Below are 22,928 nucleotides of genomic sequence, written 5' to 3' on the forward strand. Positions count from 1 at the left end.
TTTTTATGGTAACACCCAAAAACTTTAAACTGGCTGGATATCTGATCTATTCCTTCTGTAGTCCACTTTAAGCTCCTTGATCATATTGGTGTTATGGATCAAATTATTGTCGATGAAATCAATTGATCCACCTCATCTCGACAGGCAGTCTCATCCCCCCTGGAGATGTTTTATCATCTGAAAATTTAATAATAGTATTACTGGTGTGAGTGGGAAAGCAGTCATGTATATAGAGAGTATAGAGTAAGGGACTCAACACACAATCCTGTAGTGTACAAATGTTAAGAATAAGGGCCGAGGAGGTATGATTACATAATCTGACCCTCTGAGAGCGTCCAGACAGGAGATATATAATCCAAAGGCAGATTGAATGAGAAAGCCCAGGGTCCAGAAGTTTAAACACTAGTCTATGTGGAAGAATTGTGTTAAATACAGAACTAAAATCTACAAAAAGCGTCCTCACTTGTTGAGTTTTTACATGTATTGGGTAGTAGAAATGGGGAGCACTGATCTGTTAACTACAACCATTCTATTTTCTTTCAATGCATAGAAAAGCACTGAGACACACAGAGAAACTCAAAAGTTTATAAAGATTATAGCAAGATTACATTTAGTTCACTTCAAGTGGATTTAAAAAATGCAAATATTCTATAATAAAAAGGGTAGGTGTCAAATTTCCAAATTAATGTGCATTATGCATGTTATACCCACAAGCCCCAGTTCAATTTGTTCTTTGCTGCAATAAAAAAAATGTTAACCTGTGAATATGGAGAAACTGCTGATGAAGGTAAAACTTGCTTTTCAACAGTGACATTCATAAGCATAATTTCTATATAGGGAGTCCTAATTTACAACATTTGGGACTGGAACTTCTGTCACCTAATTTTGCAACTTTTTTTGTTAACAAAATCACTGCAGTTATTAGTTGAATCATAGGGTCATTAAACAAATCCAGCTTTGTGTGAGGGCTGCGACATGTCATCCCATTGATCGCCAGGTTGATTTGGTTGATCTAATTGGCTAGGCATGTCCTCTCCATGTGCGCCCCTCCCAAAGCTGTACACTCAGTGGAAGACAATGACCATCCCAGACAGAAGGGGTGTACCAATCTTCGTTCAAGGGTATACAATACTGCGCTCCCATTAGAATCTTCAAACAAGCTCCATCCAGCTTTCCTCTTTGACTTTGCTTGTTGGAAACCAGCTGGAAAGGTCACAAATGGTCATCATATGACCTGATGTCACTGCAATCGTCATAAACACATGCCTGAATTATGATCACATTTTTCAGTCACATTTTTCAATGGCATCATAAATTTGAAGTCATTAAATGAATGGACATAAGTCGGGAATAACTGTAATGGAAACAAAGAGTGAAATCTTAGCTTTTATAACACCATCTTTTGGGTTTATACACAAACTGCATTCATTATCTCCACACAAATCATAGAAAATAACAAGTTTACAATGAATTAAAAAGAACATTGCAAAACTTTTGCAATAAGAATTTATTCAAACAGTTAATTTAAAATCGATACTGTAATATTTACTATAAGTAGAATCAATACTATTCTTAAATTATGTTGACAGGAGACCTGCCACTAGAAAATCATACCCAATGGATTCCAACAGTATAGAAAGCATTTTAGGTGAAAATGCAATTTGGGCAATAGTCATTAAATCAGCAAATTACTTCCTTTGAGACAATGTTTTAAATAGAACTGAATGATGCCACTTGTTTTATTCATATTTAACAATTTTTCTGATCTATTTTCTAGGTGACTGGCATAAACAAAAATGCAATATGTTTAATATTTTTCTTTTCTTCTACAATGAATTTTATATGACAGAAAGGATAAATAAACTCACTGAAAGTCAACATTTTAAAATATACATAGGCTATCTGAAAAACTAATGTAGGCTACTAATGGTAAAATATATCTGTACATAAATGAGTTGTTAAGTTGTTTTGTTTCCCATGGTTTCATTGTAATTATAGTTCACGCTTGAGAATGCACTGGATTTTTAAAAAAATGAGTACACTAATTAATGAACACATTAATAGTATTTTTATGAAATAACACAAGTATTCAATTTTCTGCAAACTGCACATATTTATGACTTCATATGAACAAATTTAATGGAAAAAAACCATATTTTTAGCATTTTCACATCTGCATGAAAAAATGAAAATAAAAGCAATTGAAGTTTTGATTTCTCTTACTCTTTTCTAAGAAACAGTTTATCTTCTATACCAAATACAATTCCACTGCATTTGAAATCTACAAATTCAGATTTGTAGATCTACAAATCTACAAATTCAGGCCAGCACAATATAAAACACTTGTCTGGCATGAAATCTCAGTGACATTTTTTTGAGATAAACATAAATGGTGACATCAGCCCTTTGGGATCAAAGATTTGCATTTACAAGCCATCAATTTTTTATTTATTTTCATCTGGCATAATCTACTCAAACCAATTTTCCTTCAATAAAAACTGTATGGCATCATCATATCCATCTTGATATAGTGATTCCATCTTCTCCTGGCTTGGTGGAAATAGAGCTTGATGAAGTCTTAGAAAGTTGCCAATGGATAACTGCATCCAAGAAGGAAAAAGAAGCAGAATATGTTTTTGCTTAATTAATTACATTTTGATATAATGCATTATTTCATACCAATTGTATTCTTGCATTTGCTAAACCATAAAGTGCTTGATTTTGTTAATGGTATATAAATCATGGTGTCAACTTGTAAAGCATTTCCATGCCTATTGACATTGCAAGAAAGTAGGGGGAGAATTCCATGAATACCTTCAACCATGGTCTATCTCAGATTTCTACAGCAGGCCTGTGAGGCGTGAAATTTTACAATCTAAAGCTGGTGGATGTGATTTATGACACAGACACAGGGGAAGGGAGATACAGGGGTAAAGTTCAGCCACCATTAAATGGAAATCAGATCTGGCTCCGTGGCAGGAAAATGCCAAAATGTTGCTCCTAATAAATGACTGGATTTCCCTTGAACTTTGTCTCGAGGCTCGTAAATTAATTAGGACATCTTTTGGGAACCTCACACATGGCTTATGACTTGCAATATTTGAGGCCAATCAAATGGGTGTATTTAATAAACCATGGGGAAGCAATCATGGCTTAGATTGTTGTGAGAACCTCGGGACTGCAAGGTTTCACAAAATTTATCCAACATACAGCACTTAGATATAATTATATTAATTAGAACATTAATTAAATTAAAATCTAAAGCAAAATGGTTTTCCTAATCTAATTATTTTCACCATCCTAGAAAACTGAAACAGAATAGAGACATTTCTAAAATGTTTTTAAAACGATAATCAAATATTTTGCCCCTTTTGTAACATTTGAACCATGTTTTAAAATATTTATTGGTATGTTAAGCATATAGTTTTCATACCTATTTTTACTTGATGTACTGTCAAGGGAAAATTGCACTACAATTATCCAGTAGTTAACTACTAAATTTTAGTGATTTGATTTTGAAGCATAAAGATCAAATTAATGAACCTGGACCTGATGTCCTCCACCACAGAGGTGGCCAGTAATAGTTTGTCTAATGCAGGGGAGTCAAACCGGTGGCCCATGGGCCGGATGCATCACATGCAGAGCATGGCCACCCCAGCTTCCCGAAGGAAAAAAACATTATGAAATATCATGATGGCAACGTGACACCATGAGTGACACCCATAGTCTAATGTCTTACCCTCTTAATCTTCACTGCTATTTTTAATTAGGATTAGGACCAGATTGAAATTTCCTAGCTTCACATTATAATAATAGGGAGCTGAATATAATGTACTGTTCTACTATATATGCCCCAAAATAAAGACACGACTAGATTACTTTTTTTAGCACATCTTCCTAAATAACAAAGAGTAATTCTAAAACTGTGGAATAAATCATTTTCCTTGCATAACTCACCATGATGTCTTGCTTTGCAACTTTAGCATAAATATCCACTCGTCCTTTGTTTTCTGGGCAAATGTCCAGCCGGCCACAAAAAGGAGAAACAGTCACAGTTCGGCCTTTTGACAAGATAGGTAGGCCATTGGATAAGCCACCATCAATCCATTTCTAGTGAAAACAGTTATGCTCTATTAATAATTAATTGCTTTATTACCTGTCTACATACATATCAGGATACCATTTCCTGTGTCAAAACCTTGATTCTCTCAGGGAGAGAATCACAACTCTTAATCTGTATTATGCATTTTTTAATTCTCTAACTTGTATCATCTGTGTGTCATCTATAAAGCCTTATTGTTTCAACATCTAACCTAATTTCTAGTTTTCCTTGTTTCTTCTCTATCCTATTACTTTTAGTCCTTTCTTGATGAAAACTTCTAAACCTGAACACTCTGTTGAAATATTTTAGCTTATCCTTTCAAAGATTTTGGATTTTTTCGTCTATAGGCAAGATGGTTGCAATTATTCTTTTAAAGAGAACAGAAAGATACCGTATTTATGCATGTATCTTTTCAGGTACATAATGCTCTAAATCCGGGGTGTCCAATCTTGGCAAATTTAAGGCTTGAGGACTTCAACTTTCAGAATGTCAATGCTGATGGTAGTCAAGTGGTACTTTGGCATCCAAGGTCCTTGTTATTATTGGTACCATCTTTGCTATGTTTTGCAACAGTTGTTCTACTTCTATATTAAGGTCTTTATATTTTGTGATTTTTCTCTTGTTCTTTCTCTTTTATTCTGTCTCCAAGTAAAGGTAGACCTCAACAAATGGTCATTTAGTGACCATTCAAAGTTACAATAGCACTGAAAAAAGTGACTTATGATCATTTTTCACAATTAAAACCATTGTAAAATCCCCATGGTCACATGATTAAAATTAAGACACTTGACTGACTCATATGGTTGCCGTGTCCCAGGTCAGTGATCCCGTTTTGTGACCTTCTGAAAAGCAAAGTCAATGTGGAATGTGGATTCACTTAACTGTGATAAGAGAGGTCATAAAATGGGGCAAAATTAAATTGACAGTTGTCTCACTTCACAACATAAATTTTGGGCTCAATTTTGGTCACGTCAAGGACTACATGTATGTCAATATTATTGTTATTATTGAAACAGTAATAAAACCCTCCCAACAAAACATTAGAGAGACATATTTTCACAACAAACCCTCACTCTTTTTCTTCTACTACACCACAGAATCATCAATTACATTATTTAAAATTCAGACACTATTTCATCCTCAGGTCTTGTCTCTAGCAATTCACTATTACAAAGAAGATGCTGTAGCATAATGTATAAATCTACTTAAAAGAAATCATAGAGCATGACAAACATGTTTAGGATATATACTAAGTATTTAAACCTGTGTAACTATAGAAGTATTTGTTTTAGATTACTCTACATTGCTTCATGGATCACTGAATTTATAATCAGGATAAATGAATAAGTCTGTTTTCCTTATCCCTTATAAGTCAGTATAAACTCCCACAACATGAAGCTCATTAAAAAAAAGCATTGTAAAAATCCCACTACTATCTGGAGATCAATAATATACTTTAGTGCACAGCATTAAACAATTTTACTCCAATAAAGAGAATCTCAGCTATTTGCAGTATGAGAGACAATGCACAAGAAAAAAAACAACAGATGGCCATACAACTGTTGGAATATTTGTAATCCAACACAGCAAACAATATAATTACTAGACTTTTAATGTCTGCACAACAAAAGGAATTTTAACATCTCCATAGCTCAAAATATAGCAAGTTGTGTCTATGGCAGCATTCTCTTATGCAAAAAATTATCTAGTTCTCTCAGCCATGTGATATACTCCAGACAAGAAGCATACCCAGAACTACTTGCTCTAACTTTATTGTGAAGTTACACGAACATATTGTTGCAAGTCTGAAAGTACATCTGTTCCTTCTTGCCTTTATAGCTCAAGAAGCTAGGGAGGGTCCCTTCTGAGACGTTTGACACACCTCCATTTCTTCTTTGGGCTAAGCTGCCTCTTACCTGACTTTTATCTAGCATGCAGTTCTTTCTCTTGTCTCCCAAGGTCATTCTCACAAGTACAGAAGTTACTTCCTAGGATGTTTCTAACGAAGAAAACTGCCCATATTGTACTGATATTTTCTTTGCTTTAATAATAACCAGAAGTGTCAATTGCATGAGACATCTACAGTATTTCATTAATTTTAACATCAGGAACATTCCATGCCATTTCAGAAGCCCATTATGAGTGATATCTTTTGCCAAAGCAAATCTTGAAGCATAACATCACATAATTGGTTTTCAAGGCCATAATGCTTCAAACGTGACATGTTAATACGAGTTCTTAAAAAATCAAATAGTGATGATCAGCCTAATTGATATGAGGATTTTTTGCAACATGCATAAAAAACACAGTATCTAGAATAAGCACTCTAATTATACAGACCTGTCCTTTATAATCCACTGCATTTATTCCTGCATAAAGAGGAATAAAACTGCTGGCTAACAAAGCCTAGAAAACATAGGAAAAATATGTGTAATTCTTATCTTATTTTCTTAACTGAGGAGAAATACTGAATAATAACAATTCTATTTTAACTCTTCTTTCAGACAATACGATTTATAATTATCAAATAATGTACATGTGGCTAGATGGGAGTGAAGAGAAAAGAGTAGATCCATTTTAGAGTTAAAACCCAGGTAATCCCATTTGTCTACAATGTAAGATATATTTTTTAATCCTTTCTGTCAGTACTGGACCAAGCCACCTATATTATCTTAGCATGAGACTTTAAAGAGAAACATTTATGGGTGTTACTTAACAACTTCTTTGCTTAGCAATAGAAATTCTGGTCTCAATTGTGGTCATAAGTTGAGGACTACCCATAAAGGCCAGTTGTTAAGATTTCCAAGACAATTAGGTCATGAATTCCTGCCTATAAATATGTCAACAGTCTTCATTTTTAAACCAAGGGAGTTGTTCAAGTGAGGAACATGAAGAGCTTGCAGGCAAAAACTAATAAAACCTAAACTCTTAAGACTCTGGAGACAACTGGGTGATTTCACTTATAGGAGTAATATGCAACTTTCCTACCTTAACAAGATCTTCCCTGGAGGCAAAATGTGAAAGCAAATAATTTTTTCCATTCTTAGTACTAGTGACTGATATAAAGAGGCGATTTTCTGCTATCTCATGGGCATTAGGGGGGAGGATTGAATCAATGTAGCCACTATGGAAAAAACAGAGTAAATATTAGTCCACTTTAATAATTAAACAACTTCTAAATAATTTAGAAAAAAACAAATGCTGCATTTCTCTATAGTAACTATCACAAACGCAGTATCTCTGATGTACCATTTATTGGAGAATTTACAGAAAACCAAATTTGGCAGAATAAATATTTACAATCTTACCTAAGTTTTGTCATGAGATCATAACCAGGTGTTAGTGGTCCAAAATAGAGTCTTCTAGTATCTTCAGCAAGTTGGTAGGTAATATTTGTACATTTCTGAAAAAAGTTTAAACAAATGTAAACACAGCTCCTCTCAACACATTAATTCAATCACGTGAAACATTTAACTGACTTTTTAACATATGTATGCATAAGGATACGGATGAATAGACAGACAGATAACAGGGATGTAATTTGGGGAAGGTTTGTTTTTTTATACACTCCAAATCTTTAAAATGCTACATATTAATAAGCAGGCTTCCTAATTAGAATTCATTTAAGAAAACGTAACTGTGAGCCTTATGATTGGACCTCTATTTAATAAAAGAAAAATCATACAATTAAGAAAATATGTAGCCTCAAATAGAGAAGGGTCCAAAATCATGTTACTAGAGTACTCTACTCTTCCACTGGTTAAATAATTATTTTTAAAACTTTTTTTAGTGAAGTTCCTATGATTAAAAAAAGGTGCCTCTCCTACATATACAGTACCTTATATGTATATGTATTATGAGCTTTTGTCTCTTAGAAACCCCATGTATCAAAGTATTAGAACACAGGTGTGAATAGTGCTTTGTTACCAATATTGATAAACGAAGTAAAACTCATTATGTTCCTACCCTCAGGAGACATCATAATTTTAATGAAAGTTATCATATTACTGAAGCTAAAGTAAATGAATAGCAACATGGAAGCAAAGAAAGACTTCTGAAATCATGCTAAGAATTGTGGTAAAGAAAAAGAAAAGCTACAGAGACATGGAAAAAAGACAGTCTTTTATTACTTTTATAACGTACAGTTTATAAGGTGTAAATATTACCAGTAAATTATCCATTTATGGAATTATAAACTTACATATTTTGATGCCTACTTGACCATGTCATAGACTGATTGTAAATACAGGTAGACATTTTTTTAAAATTCTTATTTGTCTCATAATATTTCAAATGATAAGGATACATCAAAAGCTGCTAATTTATTTCCATTGAACTAATATCTACTTTAATGATGCCTAAATTTTTGTCCAGCTATAGTGTAGTTTCCGAACTATAAAGGATTAGGATGAGCAGAAGAGATCCTGGAATTTATGAAAAGAATCAGTTTTAAATCGAAGAAAACTGTAGGTGACAATGTTTAGTTATTTTAATACACAGACTTTCAATATGTAATTTATTAAGATAAATCCTCATTAAAATGCAAAACTAGCTAACAGCTGCAGGTAGCATATGGGCAATCCCGATGATACTGGAATTAAAGTTGGTTAAACAACAGTGATTTCCACCATTGACTTCTCAAACTCTTAAAAGGATGTGACCAAGGTAGCTGCAGTAGCCTTAGTTGAAATATGGCCTAGAGATAAAAGCATGGTCATCTGATTTATAAGTTAACTGTAAACAATAAGCTCAGTGCATAAATCCTGATCAGATGCAGCTGAGCTAGGCTAGTATAAAATTAGGCAATATACTAAGTTAATGAAATACAAAATAAATAAAATTGTATTGTAACCTATAGAACAAAGTGAAGATACTATGCAGATACTTCCCAAGTTATACAATCCAATTTTTGGGAATCAATTCCATTCCCAGCTTCACTTGCACACAAACACACACCACTCTTAGAATCAAGCCTTGTTCTCTCAGAAGCTACCTCCACTTTTTGTCACTTGCTTGCTATAGTTGTTCATTCTACCACAAACACTTAGGATATACAAACAGTTCTTAAAACCTAAGATTTGTAATAGCAAATCCTATTAATAATCCTAATAGCAAATTTGTAATTACAAGTGCCACATAGGTTGGAAATTATCGCCAAACAGTATAGAATTGTTGTCAACTGTACAGACTCACTTTCCATGACTTTGTGGCTGCCCTTATAAATTTCATATTGAATATTAATAAATAACATATTCTAGCACATATAAAGGCTTTTCATCCACATTTAATAGGTGATGAAGGAAGAGCAGCACATGCTGTTACCACACCTATTTCAATCATATTAGTCATATCAGTCCTATTTGCAGACAAGTCTTACTCAGAAATATCTCAGTGACCATTAACATTTCCATATATATGATAGTTGCATAAGACAATTACCTAATTTACTCCACAGGTGAACATGGAACTTACCAGGACTGTGGTGAGTTAATGGTTAATAATTGTCAGTATATACTGGAATCTGCCCTTCATAATGTTTAAGTTGTGACATGACTGGTCAGTTATGATTGATACAAATTTACACGTTCTGCAGCAAATCACCATAGTCATTAAACAAATCTGCAGTTATGAAGCAAACACTGCAGTCATTAAGCAAACAAATGCTTTCCTGTGGGCATGGTTTTGCTAAAAACCTGAAGTGCCAATTTTTGGCAAGACTGCTGTAAAACATCATCACATGATGGCAGGAATGCTGCAAACAGCCATAAATGCAGCTCTATTGCTGAGCGCATAAAGTTCAATGACTGCAGGGGGACAGAACAACCGTTGGAACAACAAATCTGGGTCATAAGTGATACCAAGTAGGTACATCATAACTTCGAGCAGTCACTAAGTGACTGGTTTTAATGAAGGATACTTGTAGCTTGCTTAATGGAGGTACCTGAAAATAAATCTAATTTTTGTTTTGCAGAACAAGTTAATACTGCAAATTTACAAGCCACAGTAACTGGTTTAGCCAGATGTGCCATGTCAAAATTAACCAGTTCATATTATAACTTATGGTGTTAACATTATATCTTAAGGTGTTATATCAGAACATGTTTTTTTAATCTGTAGAAATAACAACCCTGTTTCTAATCTTCATCATTGTAATCTTTCTTATTTCTTCAAAGACAAAATAAAATACATCTGCAAATGCAAATTAAAATGAGTGAAATCAATTTGTTGTTGCAGTTTTCTCCTCTATAAAGTGTCTTTGCTAACACATTTAAATACATCCTGCGGTTTTGTAACCAGACATTGGTCTTATTTTCAAAAGCTTAGCTGAGATCATCCAAAGCAGGTAGAATTAAGGTGTGTTTTCAAGATTACAAGTTCTTCTTCACAATTACCTCAATACTTTCTGGCACTGTTAAAAGAACAGTGGCAGTCAAAGCTCCTGAAGATGCTCCTGCAAAGGCCTTCACAACCTTCAATAACTTCTTACCATGTCTGCAAAGAGCAGATGCTGCCCCCAAGTGGTAGATCCCCAGAAAGCCAGAGGCCGCAAAGGATAAATTGAGATGTTTCATCTTTGCTGTGGAAAGGAAATTTCAAAAGGAAATAGTTAAGATTTCCCAAACATTTTCTTCAAAATATTACATATATTAGACTAAATTAAAACTGAACAGAGATATAGTGCATTCAGAAAGTATTCACACTTCCGGGGAGTGGCCTGTCGCCGTCGGCAGCTTAACAGAGCTGCCCCCAGAATTCAGGTTCGTTATCTACTCAATATCAAGAAGATAACTCTTTTTTCAGACAAGAAAAAAGCAGTGAGGAATCTCAGCTGGTAAGAATCTTCTTTGAAGTTCACAGTTTGTTTCTTTGTGAGCTGTGGACGGAGGGGGAGGATCAACCCAAAGCTGAGTCATTCAACTCCGACCTGAACTTCGCAGCTGTTATTCACAGCACTAGACAGGACCCCTCCCCCTTAGGACAATCTTTAGAAAAGAGACTATTAAAAATCAATACGAGCAAAGACCAAACTTGTGAACTTTAAAACCTTTCTCTATCTGAAATACCAGCTTCAATGTTATAAAAACCTCTTTTGTTTAATTGTCTTCAAAATGGCGTTTACAGCTTCTGCATTTGTTATCTCCGGCTTCCTGCTACAGAATTAAAGAAACAATCTCTTATAATTTAATTAGAGCTACTCCCTTAAAGCTTTCAAGACTCTTTGTTGTTGAAACAGAGACATTCCAAACATTCCAAACGGACTTTCTCTTTTGAAATCCTCCGTAAAACCCCTTGAAAAAAAAAAAAGAAGGAAAAAAAGGGGGGGGGAGGAATTTCTTTTTCTCCACATAGCACTGTGGATTAGTAATTTAGAATAAATAATTAAAACCAAAATATAATGGCATCCAAATCAACCTCTGTCAAATTACCTCCGAAAACGTCTCCCATACCTGGTACAAAGTTGCAGCCCCCACCATCTATGCCCCCTAGTGGAGATGTACTAACAAAAGAATTTTTTCTGGAAATGTTCAAAGAATCCAGAGAACAGAACTTAGAAATGTTTAAAGAATTCAGAGAACAGAATCTAGAAATGCTCAAAGATTTCAAAGATGAAATAAGGAGTGAGATGGAAGTTCTATATGACAAATTCGATACCAGGGTCACTAAAATGAATGATAATATGATGGGAATTGTAAATGTGATAACAGAATATATTTCTGGAATGGAAGATAATTTAGAAACTCTCAATGAAGCTAAAACTAACCTGATATCCAAAACTGAAGTGGTGGAACAAAAAATTGATAATGCTGAAAAACAAATTATTATGATACAGTATAAGCAGATGGAGCTTGCATTAAGAGTGAGGGGGCTGCGTGAAGAAAAGCAGGAGAACTTAAAGCAAATGTTTTCTGAAGCTTTTGACCGTCTGGTGGGAAAACCGGGATCCAATTTTGATTGGCAGATTGACAGGATTTTTCATGTTAACTCATGGGCGGCAAAACAAAGGCAACTTCCCCGAGACGTGGTAATATACTTTGTTACAAGAGAATCTAGAAATATGATACTACAAGAGTCTTACAATACTAAGCTTCAAATTGGTGGACAGGACCTGATTGTTTTGAAAGAAATACTACCTCAAATGCTAAGAGCCAGAAGAGATTATGCTTTTCTGGTGGAAGAGCTCAGAAAGCGTCAGATACAGTACAGATGGGATGCCCCATTCGGTATTATAGTTACAATGGACAAACAAAGATATCGTCTCAGCTCTGTATGGAAAGCTCGTGATTTCTATCATAAGATTCTGAAGATGGGATACCCTGAACCTTCGGGATATGGTGAAAAACCACGAGACGAACAAGATAAACAGCAAACCACACAACCATCAGATAAAATGTATCATCTCCCTCTTCCGGAAGGGCAAGGAGTCAAGGAAAAAAGATCCAACCGTAAGACCACCAGACAAACGGACAAACAAGCTACTATGCAACAATCTCAACAATCGTTGGCCACTGATCAAGGAGCTACTGCAACAAGCTCAGAAGCTGTGGGAGGAGCCAAACCAAAGGTGAGACAGGCCTTGCGGGAGGCTCTAAAAAAGCTTCAGGCAACCAAAAATGACAACTAAGATTTTGACATGGAATGTTAACGGACTGAACTCTCCACAGAAAAGAAAGAAAATATTTCATTATCTCAAACAGTTTAAGAATGACATAATTTGCTTGCAAGAAACTCATATCAAATCAACCGATCAAAAATATTTGTTTAACCCCAAACTGGGCCAACATTTTGCGACCTCAGCCATGGAAAAGAAAAATGGCGTAGTAGTATATTTAAGAAAAGACATTAAAGCTGAGCTAATTGAAGCAGATCCCTTTGGAAGATATATTGCATTAGATTTAATCTTAGAAGGGAAAAAGACGTTACTTTTGGGAATTTATGCTCCTAATCAACAACAAGATGGGTTTTATAGAAATCTCCATGCTAAATTAGTACAGTGGGACTTTGAGTCTTGTATATTATTGGGTGACTGGAATGGCGTGATCGACACCAAAAGAGATAAGAAGACAGCTCGCCTGAACACCAAATTTCGAGCTAAGTTACCCAAACCCTTTTTTGACATGCTGGACGACTTTGAATTGCGAGACGCTTGGCGCGAGAGGCATGCAGAAGAATATGACTTTACCTTTTTTTCCAATAGACATCAATCTCTTTCAAGGATTGATTTTATACTAATTACAAATGATTTACTTTGTAGGGTGAAGAAGACAAAGATTATGGCGAGAGTTCTTTCAGATCATAATCCAGTCTGGATGGAATTGGGAAGGGTAGCCCAGGCAAGAAGGTCCTGGAGGTTGAATGAAAACTTATTTAGATATGAAAAGTATGTTAATGATTGTAAAAAATTGCTATCGGAATATTTTGTTCTCAATATGAACAAGGGTACATCTTTGGAATATGTATGGGATGCAAGCAAAGCGTATATGAGAGGAGTATTAATGAATATAAACAAAATACATAGACACAAACAAGGGCAAAAACGAAAAGAATTGGAAGAGGAAATTAAAGGGAAAGAGTCAGAATTAACATTGAATCCAGGAGATACAAAGATTAGGGAAACAATTGCTATATTAAAATCTCAGTTTGATATGCTGATCTCTGACCAGGTAGCTACTAGTTTATTATATGCTAAACATAATACTTTCTGCAATGCAAATAAACCCGGTAGGTGGTTGGCTTATCAGATTAGAAAAAAAAGGAAAGCTCGAAATGTATCCAAATTGTGTTACAGAGGGAAGGAAGTGTTTCAACAGGAAGAGATTCAAAAGGTATTTCGGGAATTTTTTACAGAGTTGTATAAAGGGGATAAAATTAAGGACGGAGATATAGACAAATACCTAGATAAAGAGAAAATCCCCCTAGTTAGAGAAGAACATAGGCATAAGCTGAATCAACCTATAACCTCTGGGGAAATTTTGCAGGCAATTAAACAATTAAAGTTAGGGAAAGCACCAGGCACAGATGGTTTAACAGCTGTTTATTATAAAAATCTACAGTTAGAAATGGTAGAACCCCTCAGAGAACTATTCAATAAAATTCAATCGGGAGGGAAAGTGCCTCCTTCATGGAAGACTGCGTTCATATCGTTGATACCCAAAGAAGACCAAGACCTTACCCAACCAAAAAATTACAGACCTATTTCATTACTCAATGTAGATTATAAAATTTTTACTAAAATATTAGCAAATAGGCTAATGGGGGTAATTCAACAACTGATACATACCGATCAAACTGGTTTTATACAGGGCAGACAGATGAAGGACAACGTTAGATTAATTATCAACGCTTTAGAATACCTGGGAAAGAATAATCAAATCCCGGCCGCATTCATATTTTTGGATGCGGAGAAAGCTTTTGATCGAGTTAATTGGCAATTCCTGCTGAAGACATTGCAAAAAATGCAGATAGGAGATGGCTTTTTACGGTCAATTGGTGCAATATATCAGCAGCAAACAGCCCAGATCATTGTCAATGGAAGTCTGACAGACTCCTTTCAAATTGAAAAAGGTACAAGACAGGGCTGTCCTCTGTCCCCATTATTGTTTATTATAACTTTGGAAATACTGTTGAATAAGATACGGGGCCTGGGCGGTCTAAAAGGGATTAAAATTAGACAGCAAGAATATAGAGTCCGTGCATTTGCAGATGATCTGGTTATAATATTGGAACAACCGCAGGAAACTAGTAGGGTATTATTGAATACGATCAATCAATATGGTCAAGTCTCGGGATTTAAAATAAATCTAGGAAAAACCAAAATAATAGCTATAAATATGACTATCAAACAGAAGGAAGAACTGGGGGCGATGCTAAGATGTGAGGTAGTTAAAAAAGTTAAATATCTTGGAGTTAATATTTTAATCTCAAATGGGAAATTATACAAGTATAATTATGAATCATTTTGGCATAGTACACAGTTGGAGTTGAAAAGGTGGGAAAAACTGCATTTGTCCTTGCTGGGTAGAATAGCGGCAGTAAAAATGAACATTTTACCAAAATTTTTATTTCTTTTTCAAATGTTACCAATACTTAAAAGAGATGCGAATCTTTTAGAATGGCAGAAGGGTATCAACAAATTTGTGTGGGCAGGAAAGAAGCCGAGGGTAAAGATGAAAATAATGCAAGATGCACGTGAAAGAGGAGGATTGAAATTACCTAACTTAAAATTATACTATGACGCAGTGGCATTATCTGCAATTAGTGATTGGATTCATCTAACTAATGACAGAATTTTGAATATTGAGGGATATGACTTGTTATATGGTTGGCATGCTTACCTGTTATTTAACAAAAAAACGGATAAGAAATTTAAAAATCACATCTTAAGAAATGCTTTATTGCGGGTTTGGAAAAAATATCAACATAAACTAAATGATAAAGTGCCCATGTGGGCAATTCCTAGACATGCAATTGAAAATATGAATGTAGAACAAAAACACGATAGAACCACCTATAGACAACTTCTTATCTCAGAAAGAGGGGTGATGGAACTAAAATCTTTAGAGGTACTTAAAGAAGAGAAGGTAGTTCAAACGTGGTTTCAGTATGGTCAACTACAGGCTAGGTGGAAAACAGATCAAAAAATTGGCTTTGTAAAAGTTGAGGATAATTTGTTTAAACAAATAAGAGATCAAAGCTCAATGCATATAAAGAGGATATATAATGTATTAGTACAGATGGATTCTGAAACGGAACTGATTAAGGATTGTATGATAAAATGGGCTCAGAATATCGAGGAACCAATAATGCTTGAAACATGGGAAAGAATCTGGGTAAGAAATGTGAAATTTACACAAGCACAAAACTTGAGAGAAAATTTTTATAAGATGTTTTATAGATGGCACCTAGATCCTAAAAAGCTTGCCTCTATGTATCCAAATGTTCAACCTAAATGTTGGAGATGTGGTTCTTGTGATGCTACATATTTTCATATATGGTGGACATGTCGTAATGTCAAGGCATTTTGGATAAAAATATGGTGGATCCTGCAAAACATCTTTAAAAGAAGGATAAAATTTACCCCCCAGTTGTTTTTACTGGGTATATGTATTGATTTTACAGCAGCAGAGACTAATTTGGTTCTGTATTTAATAACGGCAGCAAGACTCTTGGTGGCGCAGTATTGGAAGAAGAAAGATTTACCTACAATTCAAGAATGGACTTTGAAAGTTATGAACTTAGCCGAAATGGCCAAAATCTCAGCATATCTCAAAGAACATTCAAACGAGAGATATAAACGAGACTGGAAAAAATGGATTGATTACATAAAAAGTAAATATGGGACTAAGAAACTCCAGATAGCTTATGCTTAGTATCAGTAATAATTTAAATTGTTTAAAACTTGGGTAACAGTAAGAAGCTGAGTTCAATGTAGAGATATTTTAGACTGTGATTGTTCAAAAGTTATACCACGTATGGTCTTTGGGAAGTCGGGGGGAGGGAAGGGAGGTGGGGATTTAGGGGGAGGGGGGAGGGGGGAAATACAATATGTGTTAAATTCCATGATTGTATTTGTATACTGTGGCTTTTCAATGTTAGTGCGAAAATAGAACAAACCGAATATACTGGAAGGTAATAGATACCGAAGGAAAGAGTCGAGTGAAAGAAGAAGGAGTGTGGAGAGGGTGAGAGAGAGGAGGAGGAGAAGGGAGGGAGGGAATGGAGAGGGAGTGATAGGGTTAAGGTTAGAAAGAAGGGGAGGGGAAGTAGGCGTAGAGGGGTGTGTGAGAAGAAAGAATGAAAGTTGGAGGGGGTTGAAAGAGGGTGTATGGCGGGCCAAGGTGGTATACTGGGTTTGTATTGTAGAGGGCATTTTCTATATAAGTGAGGGCCGTGTTTATTATTCAATGTTATATGCCCTGATTAAGCACAGTGAATATGTGATTGTATAGAATGAAAACATAATAAAATATATATTAAAAAAAAAAAAAGTATTCAGACCCCCTCCACTTTTGTCAATTTTGTTATGCTGCAGCCTGATTCTACAGTTGTTGAAATTCATTTTTTTTCTCATTAATCTACACTCAGTACCCAATAATGACAAAATGAAAACACAATTTTAGAAATCTCTGGAATTTTATTAAAAAGAAAATATTACATTGGCATAAATATTTTGTTGAAGCACCTTTGGGAACAATTACATTCTTGAGCCTTTTTTATGTATGATGCGATAAGCTTTGCTGGATTGGGGAATTTTTGGCCATTCTTCCTTGCAAAATCTGTCAAGGTCAGTCAGGTTGGATGGCAACCATTGGAAGACAGCCATTTTCAGGTCCCTCCAGACATGTTCAATAGAGTTCTGTAAGGGCACTGGCTGAGCCACTCTAGGACATTCACAGAGTTGTCCCTACACCATTTCTGTGTTGTCCTGGTTGTGTACTTAGGATCATTGTCATGTTGGAAAGTGAACCTTCAGCCAAGTCTGAGGTCCTGAGCACTGTGGTACATGCTGTCAACTGTCCAGTTGGCGAATCCAGAAAAAGAAACTCCTGGGACATTATTTTACTAAGAGTATGAACTTTACTGAATAAATCCACATTGGCACAGAAGCAAAATCAGCTCTGGGCTTCCCGTGGAAAAGAATGCATAGTTCATTCCCCCTTTCCCCTCGGGCCACCCAGAGTCCATTGCGTCCACCAATCACTTCTGCTAATTTTGTTGAAAACCAGCCAGCCACACTGTGACTTCTGCTCCGAGTGTCCTTGAAGGGGGAAACAATGTCTCAAGGGAACTAATGATGCTTGGATGCCATTCCAATTCACCACCACCTTTTCCTTTGTCAAGCTGAGAGCAAAGCAGAATATAGGTGAAAGTCAAGTCAGTCTTGACACAGGTTTTCATCAATGAGGGTATGGCTGTATTTTACTCCAGTCAGCTTTCTCTCCATGACCAGTCTCTCCTGCTGAAAAACACCCCACAACATGATCCTGCCACCATCGCACTTCACTGTTGTGAGGATATTGGGTGGGTGATGAGTGGTGCCTGATTTCCTCCAGACAGAACGTTTAGAATTGAGGCCAAACAGTTCGATCTTGATTTCATCTGAGCAGAGAATCTTGTTCCTCACAGTCTGAGAGTTTTCAGGTGCTATTTTGCAAACTCCAAGTGGGCTTTCATGTGTTTTTACTGAGAGGCTTCTGACTAGTCACTCTATCATAAAGCCCAGTGGAAAGCTGCAGTGATGGTTGTCCTTTTGGAACTCTGTCCCATTTCCACCCAGGACTTGTGCAGTCAGGCTGACTGACCATCGGGTTCTTGGCCACCTCTTACTAAGGCCCTTCTCCCCTGATTGTTTAGTTTGATCAGGCAACCAGCTCTTGGAAGAGTCCTAGTTGTGCCAAACTTCTTCCGTTTGAGAATTATGAATGCCACTGTGCTCTTACGAACTTTCACTGCAGCATAAATGTAATTGTAGCCTTCCCCAGATCTGTGCCTTGCAATAATCCTGTCTCTGAGCTATGCAGGCAGTTCCTTTGACCTCATGGCTTTTGCTCTGCTACAATATGTATTGTCAGCTGTGAGGCCTTCTATAGAGAGGTGTGTGTCTTTCCAAATCATGTCCAATCAATTTAATTTATCACAGGTAGACTCCAATCAAGGTGTAGAAACATGGCAGCAACTATCAAGAGAAATGGGAGGCACCTGAGCTAAATTTCAAGCGTTGTTGCAAAGGGTCTGAATACTTATGCCAATACTATATTTCAGGTTTTTTATTTTTAATAAATTTACAGACATTTCTAAAAGTGTGTTTTCACTTTGTCATTATAGGGTACTAAGTGTAGATTAATGAGGAAAAATAAATTTCAACAACAGCAGAATCAGGCTGCAGCGTAAAAAAATTGACAAAAGTGAATGGGGTCTGAATACTTTCTGAATGCACTGTAGGTTGTGGTTTATCATTAGGGATAATATTCTCTATCACAATATGTTGGTTTGTGTGCTATTATTAGGTTAAGAGGTATGTTTTCTGTCTCCAATTAACAGCTGGTACTTGGAGGAGATGGAAGAACACATTATAGATAATGTTTTAAATAAACCAGTGGTAACTATTTCAGGTCATATAGGTCAATGCAGAGGGGAAACAACTTAATCATAAATTTTGATTAACATAGCCCACTAACATGGCTATAGACTATCTTTGAAAATCACCAAAATAAGTACTCTGGACTTTCCTAATTCCTTGCAATTTAATTAACTAATTTAAAATAGTGCATAATGGACATTTATTGCAATGCATCTTTTTTTCAGGATTCAACTAATTAAGTGAAAAATTTACAGTGTAAGGTATCTCAGTACGCATTTCACAGTAGCAAATTTTACCACAGCAAGAAAATGAGATGCCAGGGGATGCTAGTTTGCACATTCAGCTATATGATTAGCCTATTTGGATGGAGAAAAAAACCCACAAATACAACATCAGAGAACTGGTGGTAAAAGACTCTAAAGAAAGCATTAAAATATATTAAATAATCAGTACACAACACAATGAGCACAGCTATAGCTTGGAACAAAAGAAAATGATGCTTCTGGTGCAATGTTTGATATTTCCATTTCAGGATAAATTGGAGATGCTTTGCATAAACTCCATAGTAGCATGGATTTACCACTGAGGATTTTATTGATGGTGTCTGGTGTATATATTTTTACTGAAAAGACAAGACTGACATGTATGCTCTGATTCATAAGCATTCATATTATCAACAAAGAAACTGAAACAGAAATGAACGAGGTAAATGAATGCAGGAAGTAATCTGCGATTAGTGCTTAGATTTTTGCTATTATTGCCTTAAAAAAAGGTTTTTCATATAATCTGCTTAATATTTCTAATATTTCTGAGCTCTTTAGGTTTTTCTGGTTTTTCTAAATATTTGCATTGAAAGATATCACACTTTATGAAGGTCCAATACAAAGGGAGCATGAATGAAATAACATCAATATTTAATGGCTTTTTAATTTATTTCATAAACATAAAAAAATTTAAAAAAATGTGCCCGGATGAAAAGATTAATTGGCAATAATCACGCCTTGGATAAACCTCATTGGCTTTGATATTGCCACTGCACAAAGCTACATACATACCAGGATGAAAAAAGAAACTTCGAAGTTAATTCAATTCAATTAAGATGATTTCTATTGGCAGGAAAAAAATACTTCATTAAACCATCAGTTCTGCCATATTGTATGTTTTAGAAAGACAGTGAACAAAGATGGATCAAAATTGACCTTTTAGATAAATACTTTATTTTTAGGAGGTAAGTCCATATGAAGAAGTGGATGGCAATCATAATAGTGCAAAAATCAGGGGTGGGTGGGGTGGATTCATACACAACTATTCATACACAACTCACTATATGCAGCACTTGAATTAGTGTTCATATAGCAAAATTCAGTAGTACATGAGAGCAACTTGTTTATTGCACATGCAATAGTACAAACCATTGTAAAATTCTACAGAAAATAACAAAATTTATAAAATGCATTATCAAGAAAGAGACAGTAGTAATAGGTTAATGACATGTAATTCAATTTTCAATTGGGTAAACAGAATAATGTTGGTGAGAGATTAATAGAATTTTTCAAAGGGAATTCATCAGTTCTTCAATACTAACTTCAACTTCCATATAAATGGACATCACTGGATACACAACACTGGCAATAAATCAACTACATAAGAGGAAACAGAAGATGAAAAAATACAATTCAGTCAGCCAGGCCTATTTCAGTTGCAGGTTATGAAATAACCGTGTGTAGTGTGAGAGTGTCTGAAGTATATCAAACTGTATCAAATAAGTATGATAAACTTGGCAAATATGCAGTAAAGATAGTAGATATAGATTTTACTATAGAAGTCTAGTCTAAATATAAGATTGAAATACAGAACAAATTCAGTATGCTTAGAATAACTAAGTTGGAAGGGACCTTGGAGGTCTTTGAGTCCAACCCCCTGCTTAGGCAGAAAACCCTATATCACTTCAAATAAATGGTTACCCAATCTCTTCTTTAAAACTTCCAGTGTTGGAACCTTTATAACTTCTGGAGGCAAGTTGTCCCACTGATTAATTGTTCTAAATGTCAGGAAAAGTCTCCTAAGTTCTAAATTGCTTCTCTCCTTGTTTCTGAACATTGCTTCTTGCCATACTCTCAGGTGGTTTGGAGAATAGCTCGACTCCCTACTTTTTGTGGCAGCCCCTGAGATATTGGAATACTGCTATCATGTCACCCTAGTCCTTCTTTTCATCAGATTAGACATACCCAGTTCCAGCAACCGTTCTTAATTCACATGAATCTGAAGAGTTATGAAAAGAAATAATAAAACAAAAACTGTAGCAGAAACAGATATTCCCAAATTTCAAAAATGGAAGAGAAAAAATGAATGAGATGTACATATTCTTTATAGCAAGCCAGGTTCCAACTTGCTTTTTGAGGATTGTAGTGATAAAAATAGCATCTTTACATTATGCCTTGAATAATGTATCAATAAAATACACAAAGGACGGCTAATGAAGACAACAGAAAAAGGTTTATTACTACAGCATAGATTTTTATTGTGTAATCTACATTAGGAAATGGAATATATTATGGCTAGTTTGTGTGCCAGAATACCTGCTACTATAAGGACTGTTCAGAATAAAAACTCCTATTATAAGAAATAAAATGCAAAAACAAAGCAGATTGCAAAAAATAAAGAACAAAGCTGTGTTCCTATATCTGCTTATTATATACAGTGGTACCTCAGTATTCATCATTAATCAGTTCCAGAAAAAAAAAAACAGCATGGGTGACTTCCTGCCCACCCTCTGGGGCTGTCCCCTGCTTCCTTTTGCAGCAACCTTCCTGAAATAGCTGACTTCTTGTCCATTCTCCGCAGCCATCCCTCTCTTCCTATTGCAGTGCATCAAGTACCAAACAAACGAGTACTGGGACAACATTTTCACATCAAAATACAACAGTGCTCTACATGGGGCTACCCTTGAAAAGCATTCGGAGACTACAGTTAGTCCAGAATGCAGCCGCGCAAGCGATATTGTTACATCTGTCCTCCGCAAGCTGCACTGGCTACCAATTGGTCTCCGAACGCAATTCAAGGTGTTGGTCATTACCTTTAAAGCCCTACATGGCTTAGGACCAGCGTACCTGCGAGACCGCCTACTGCCACATACCTCCCAACGGCCAATAAGATCCCATAGGGTGGGCCTCCTTTGGATGCCGTCAGCCAGTCAGTGCCGGCTGGCAGGCCCCCGGAGAAGAGCCTTCTCTGTGGCTGCTCCGACCCTTTGGAATCAGCTACCCCCCCCGAGGTCTGGACCTTGCCCACTCTCATGGCCTTCAGGAAGGCTGTTAAAATCTGGCTGTTCCGGCAGGCCTGGGGCTGTTGACCTTATTGAAAGATCCAGCCCCGACTAGAACGAATGCGTGTTGTGAATTTTAAATTATTTTTTATTTTTCTTTTTTTCCCTTTCCTCCCCCCCCTTTTTTTTCTTTCGCTTTGTAAGCCGCCCAGAGTCCTGTGGGATTGGGCGGCTTATAAATTTAATAAATAAATAAAAACAGGTACAAAATTTGACAATTTTTGAAGCAGTCAAATATGAATCCAAAGTAAGCATCCAAAGCATAGTGGAGTACTGAGGTACCATTGTACATTATAAGACTATGAGATTGGAACAGTTTACACAGTGGTGGAATTCAAATTTTTTTACTAATTTTTTTTACTACCAGTTCTGTGGGCATAGCTTAGTGGGCATGGCATGGCTTGGTGGGCGTGGCAGGGGAA

The 22,928-nt window shown here is 35.8% G+C and overlaps 1 protein-coding gene and 1 non-coding gene across 8 annotated transcripts in view; both read right to left on the reverse strand.

Annotated features, from left to right (window-relative positions):
- Window positions 1–571: 571 nt before the first annotated feature.
- The window catches only part of PNPLA4 (patatin like domain 4, phospholipase and triacylglycerol lipase), a 28,888-nt gene continuing 6,531 nt past the window's right edge, over window positions 572–22,928 (reverse strand). For 5 of the 7 annotated variants that reach the window (XM_087726873.1, XM_087726875.1, XM_014057530.2 and 2 more), the window contains 6 exons: window positions 10,495–10,679; window positions 7,411–7,505; window positions 7,091–7,226; window positions 6,443–6,508; window positions 3,958–4,110; window positions 572–2,600 (listed from right to left, as the gene is read on the reverse strand). In XM_087726873.1, coding sequence (XP_087582999.1) covers window positions 2,469–2,600; window positions 3,958–4,110; window positions 6,443–6,508; window positions 7,091–7,226; window positions 7,411–7,505; window positions 10,495–10,679 — 767 coding nt within the window. In that variant the 3' untranslated portion in view covers window positions 572–2,468. The remainder of the gene's footprint in view (window positions 2,601–3,957; window positions 4,111–6,442; window positions 6,509–7,090; window positions 7,227–7,410; window positions 7,506–10,494; window positions 10,680–22,928) is intronic. The other 2 variants (XM_014057527.2, XM_014057528.2) reach the window with 1 other exon arrangement.
- LOC148043313 (U4 spliceosomal RNA) lies at window positions 20,090–20,226 on the reverse strand. Its single transcript, XR_015698253.1, has one exon. It is a non-coding gene; the product is annotated as a U4 spliceosomal RNA (small nuclear RNA).

Source organism: Thamnophis sirtalis, unplaced genomic scaffold (assembly GCF_051295495.1).
Source record: "Thamnophis sirtalis isolate CommonGarterSnake01/CBP01778 unplaced genomic scaffold, rThaSir2_p1.2 scaffold_12, whole genome shotgun sequence".
In the NCBI taxonomy this organism is placed as follows: domain Eukaryota; kingdom Metazoa; phylum Chordata; class Lepidosauria; order Squamata; family Natricidae; genus Thamnophis; species Thamnophis sirtalis.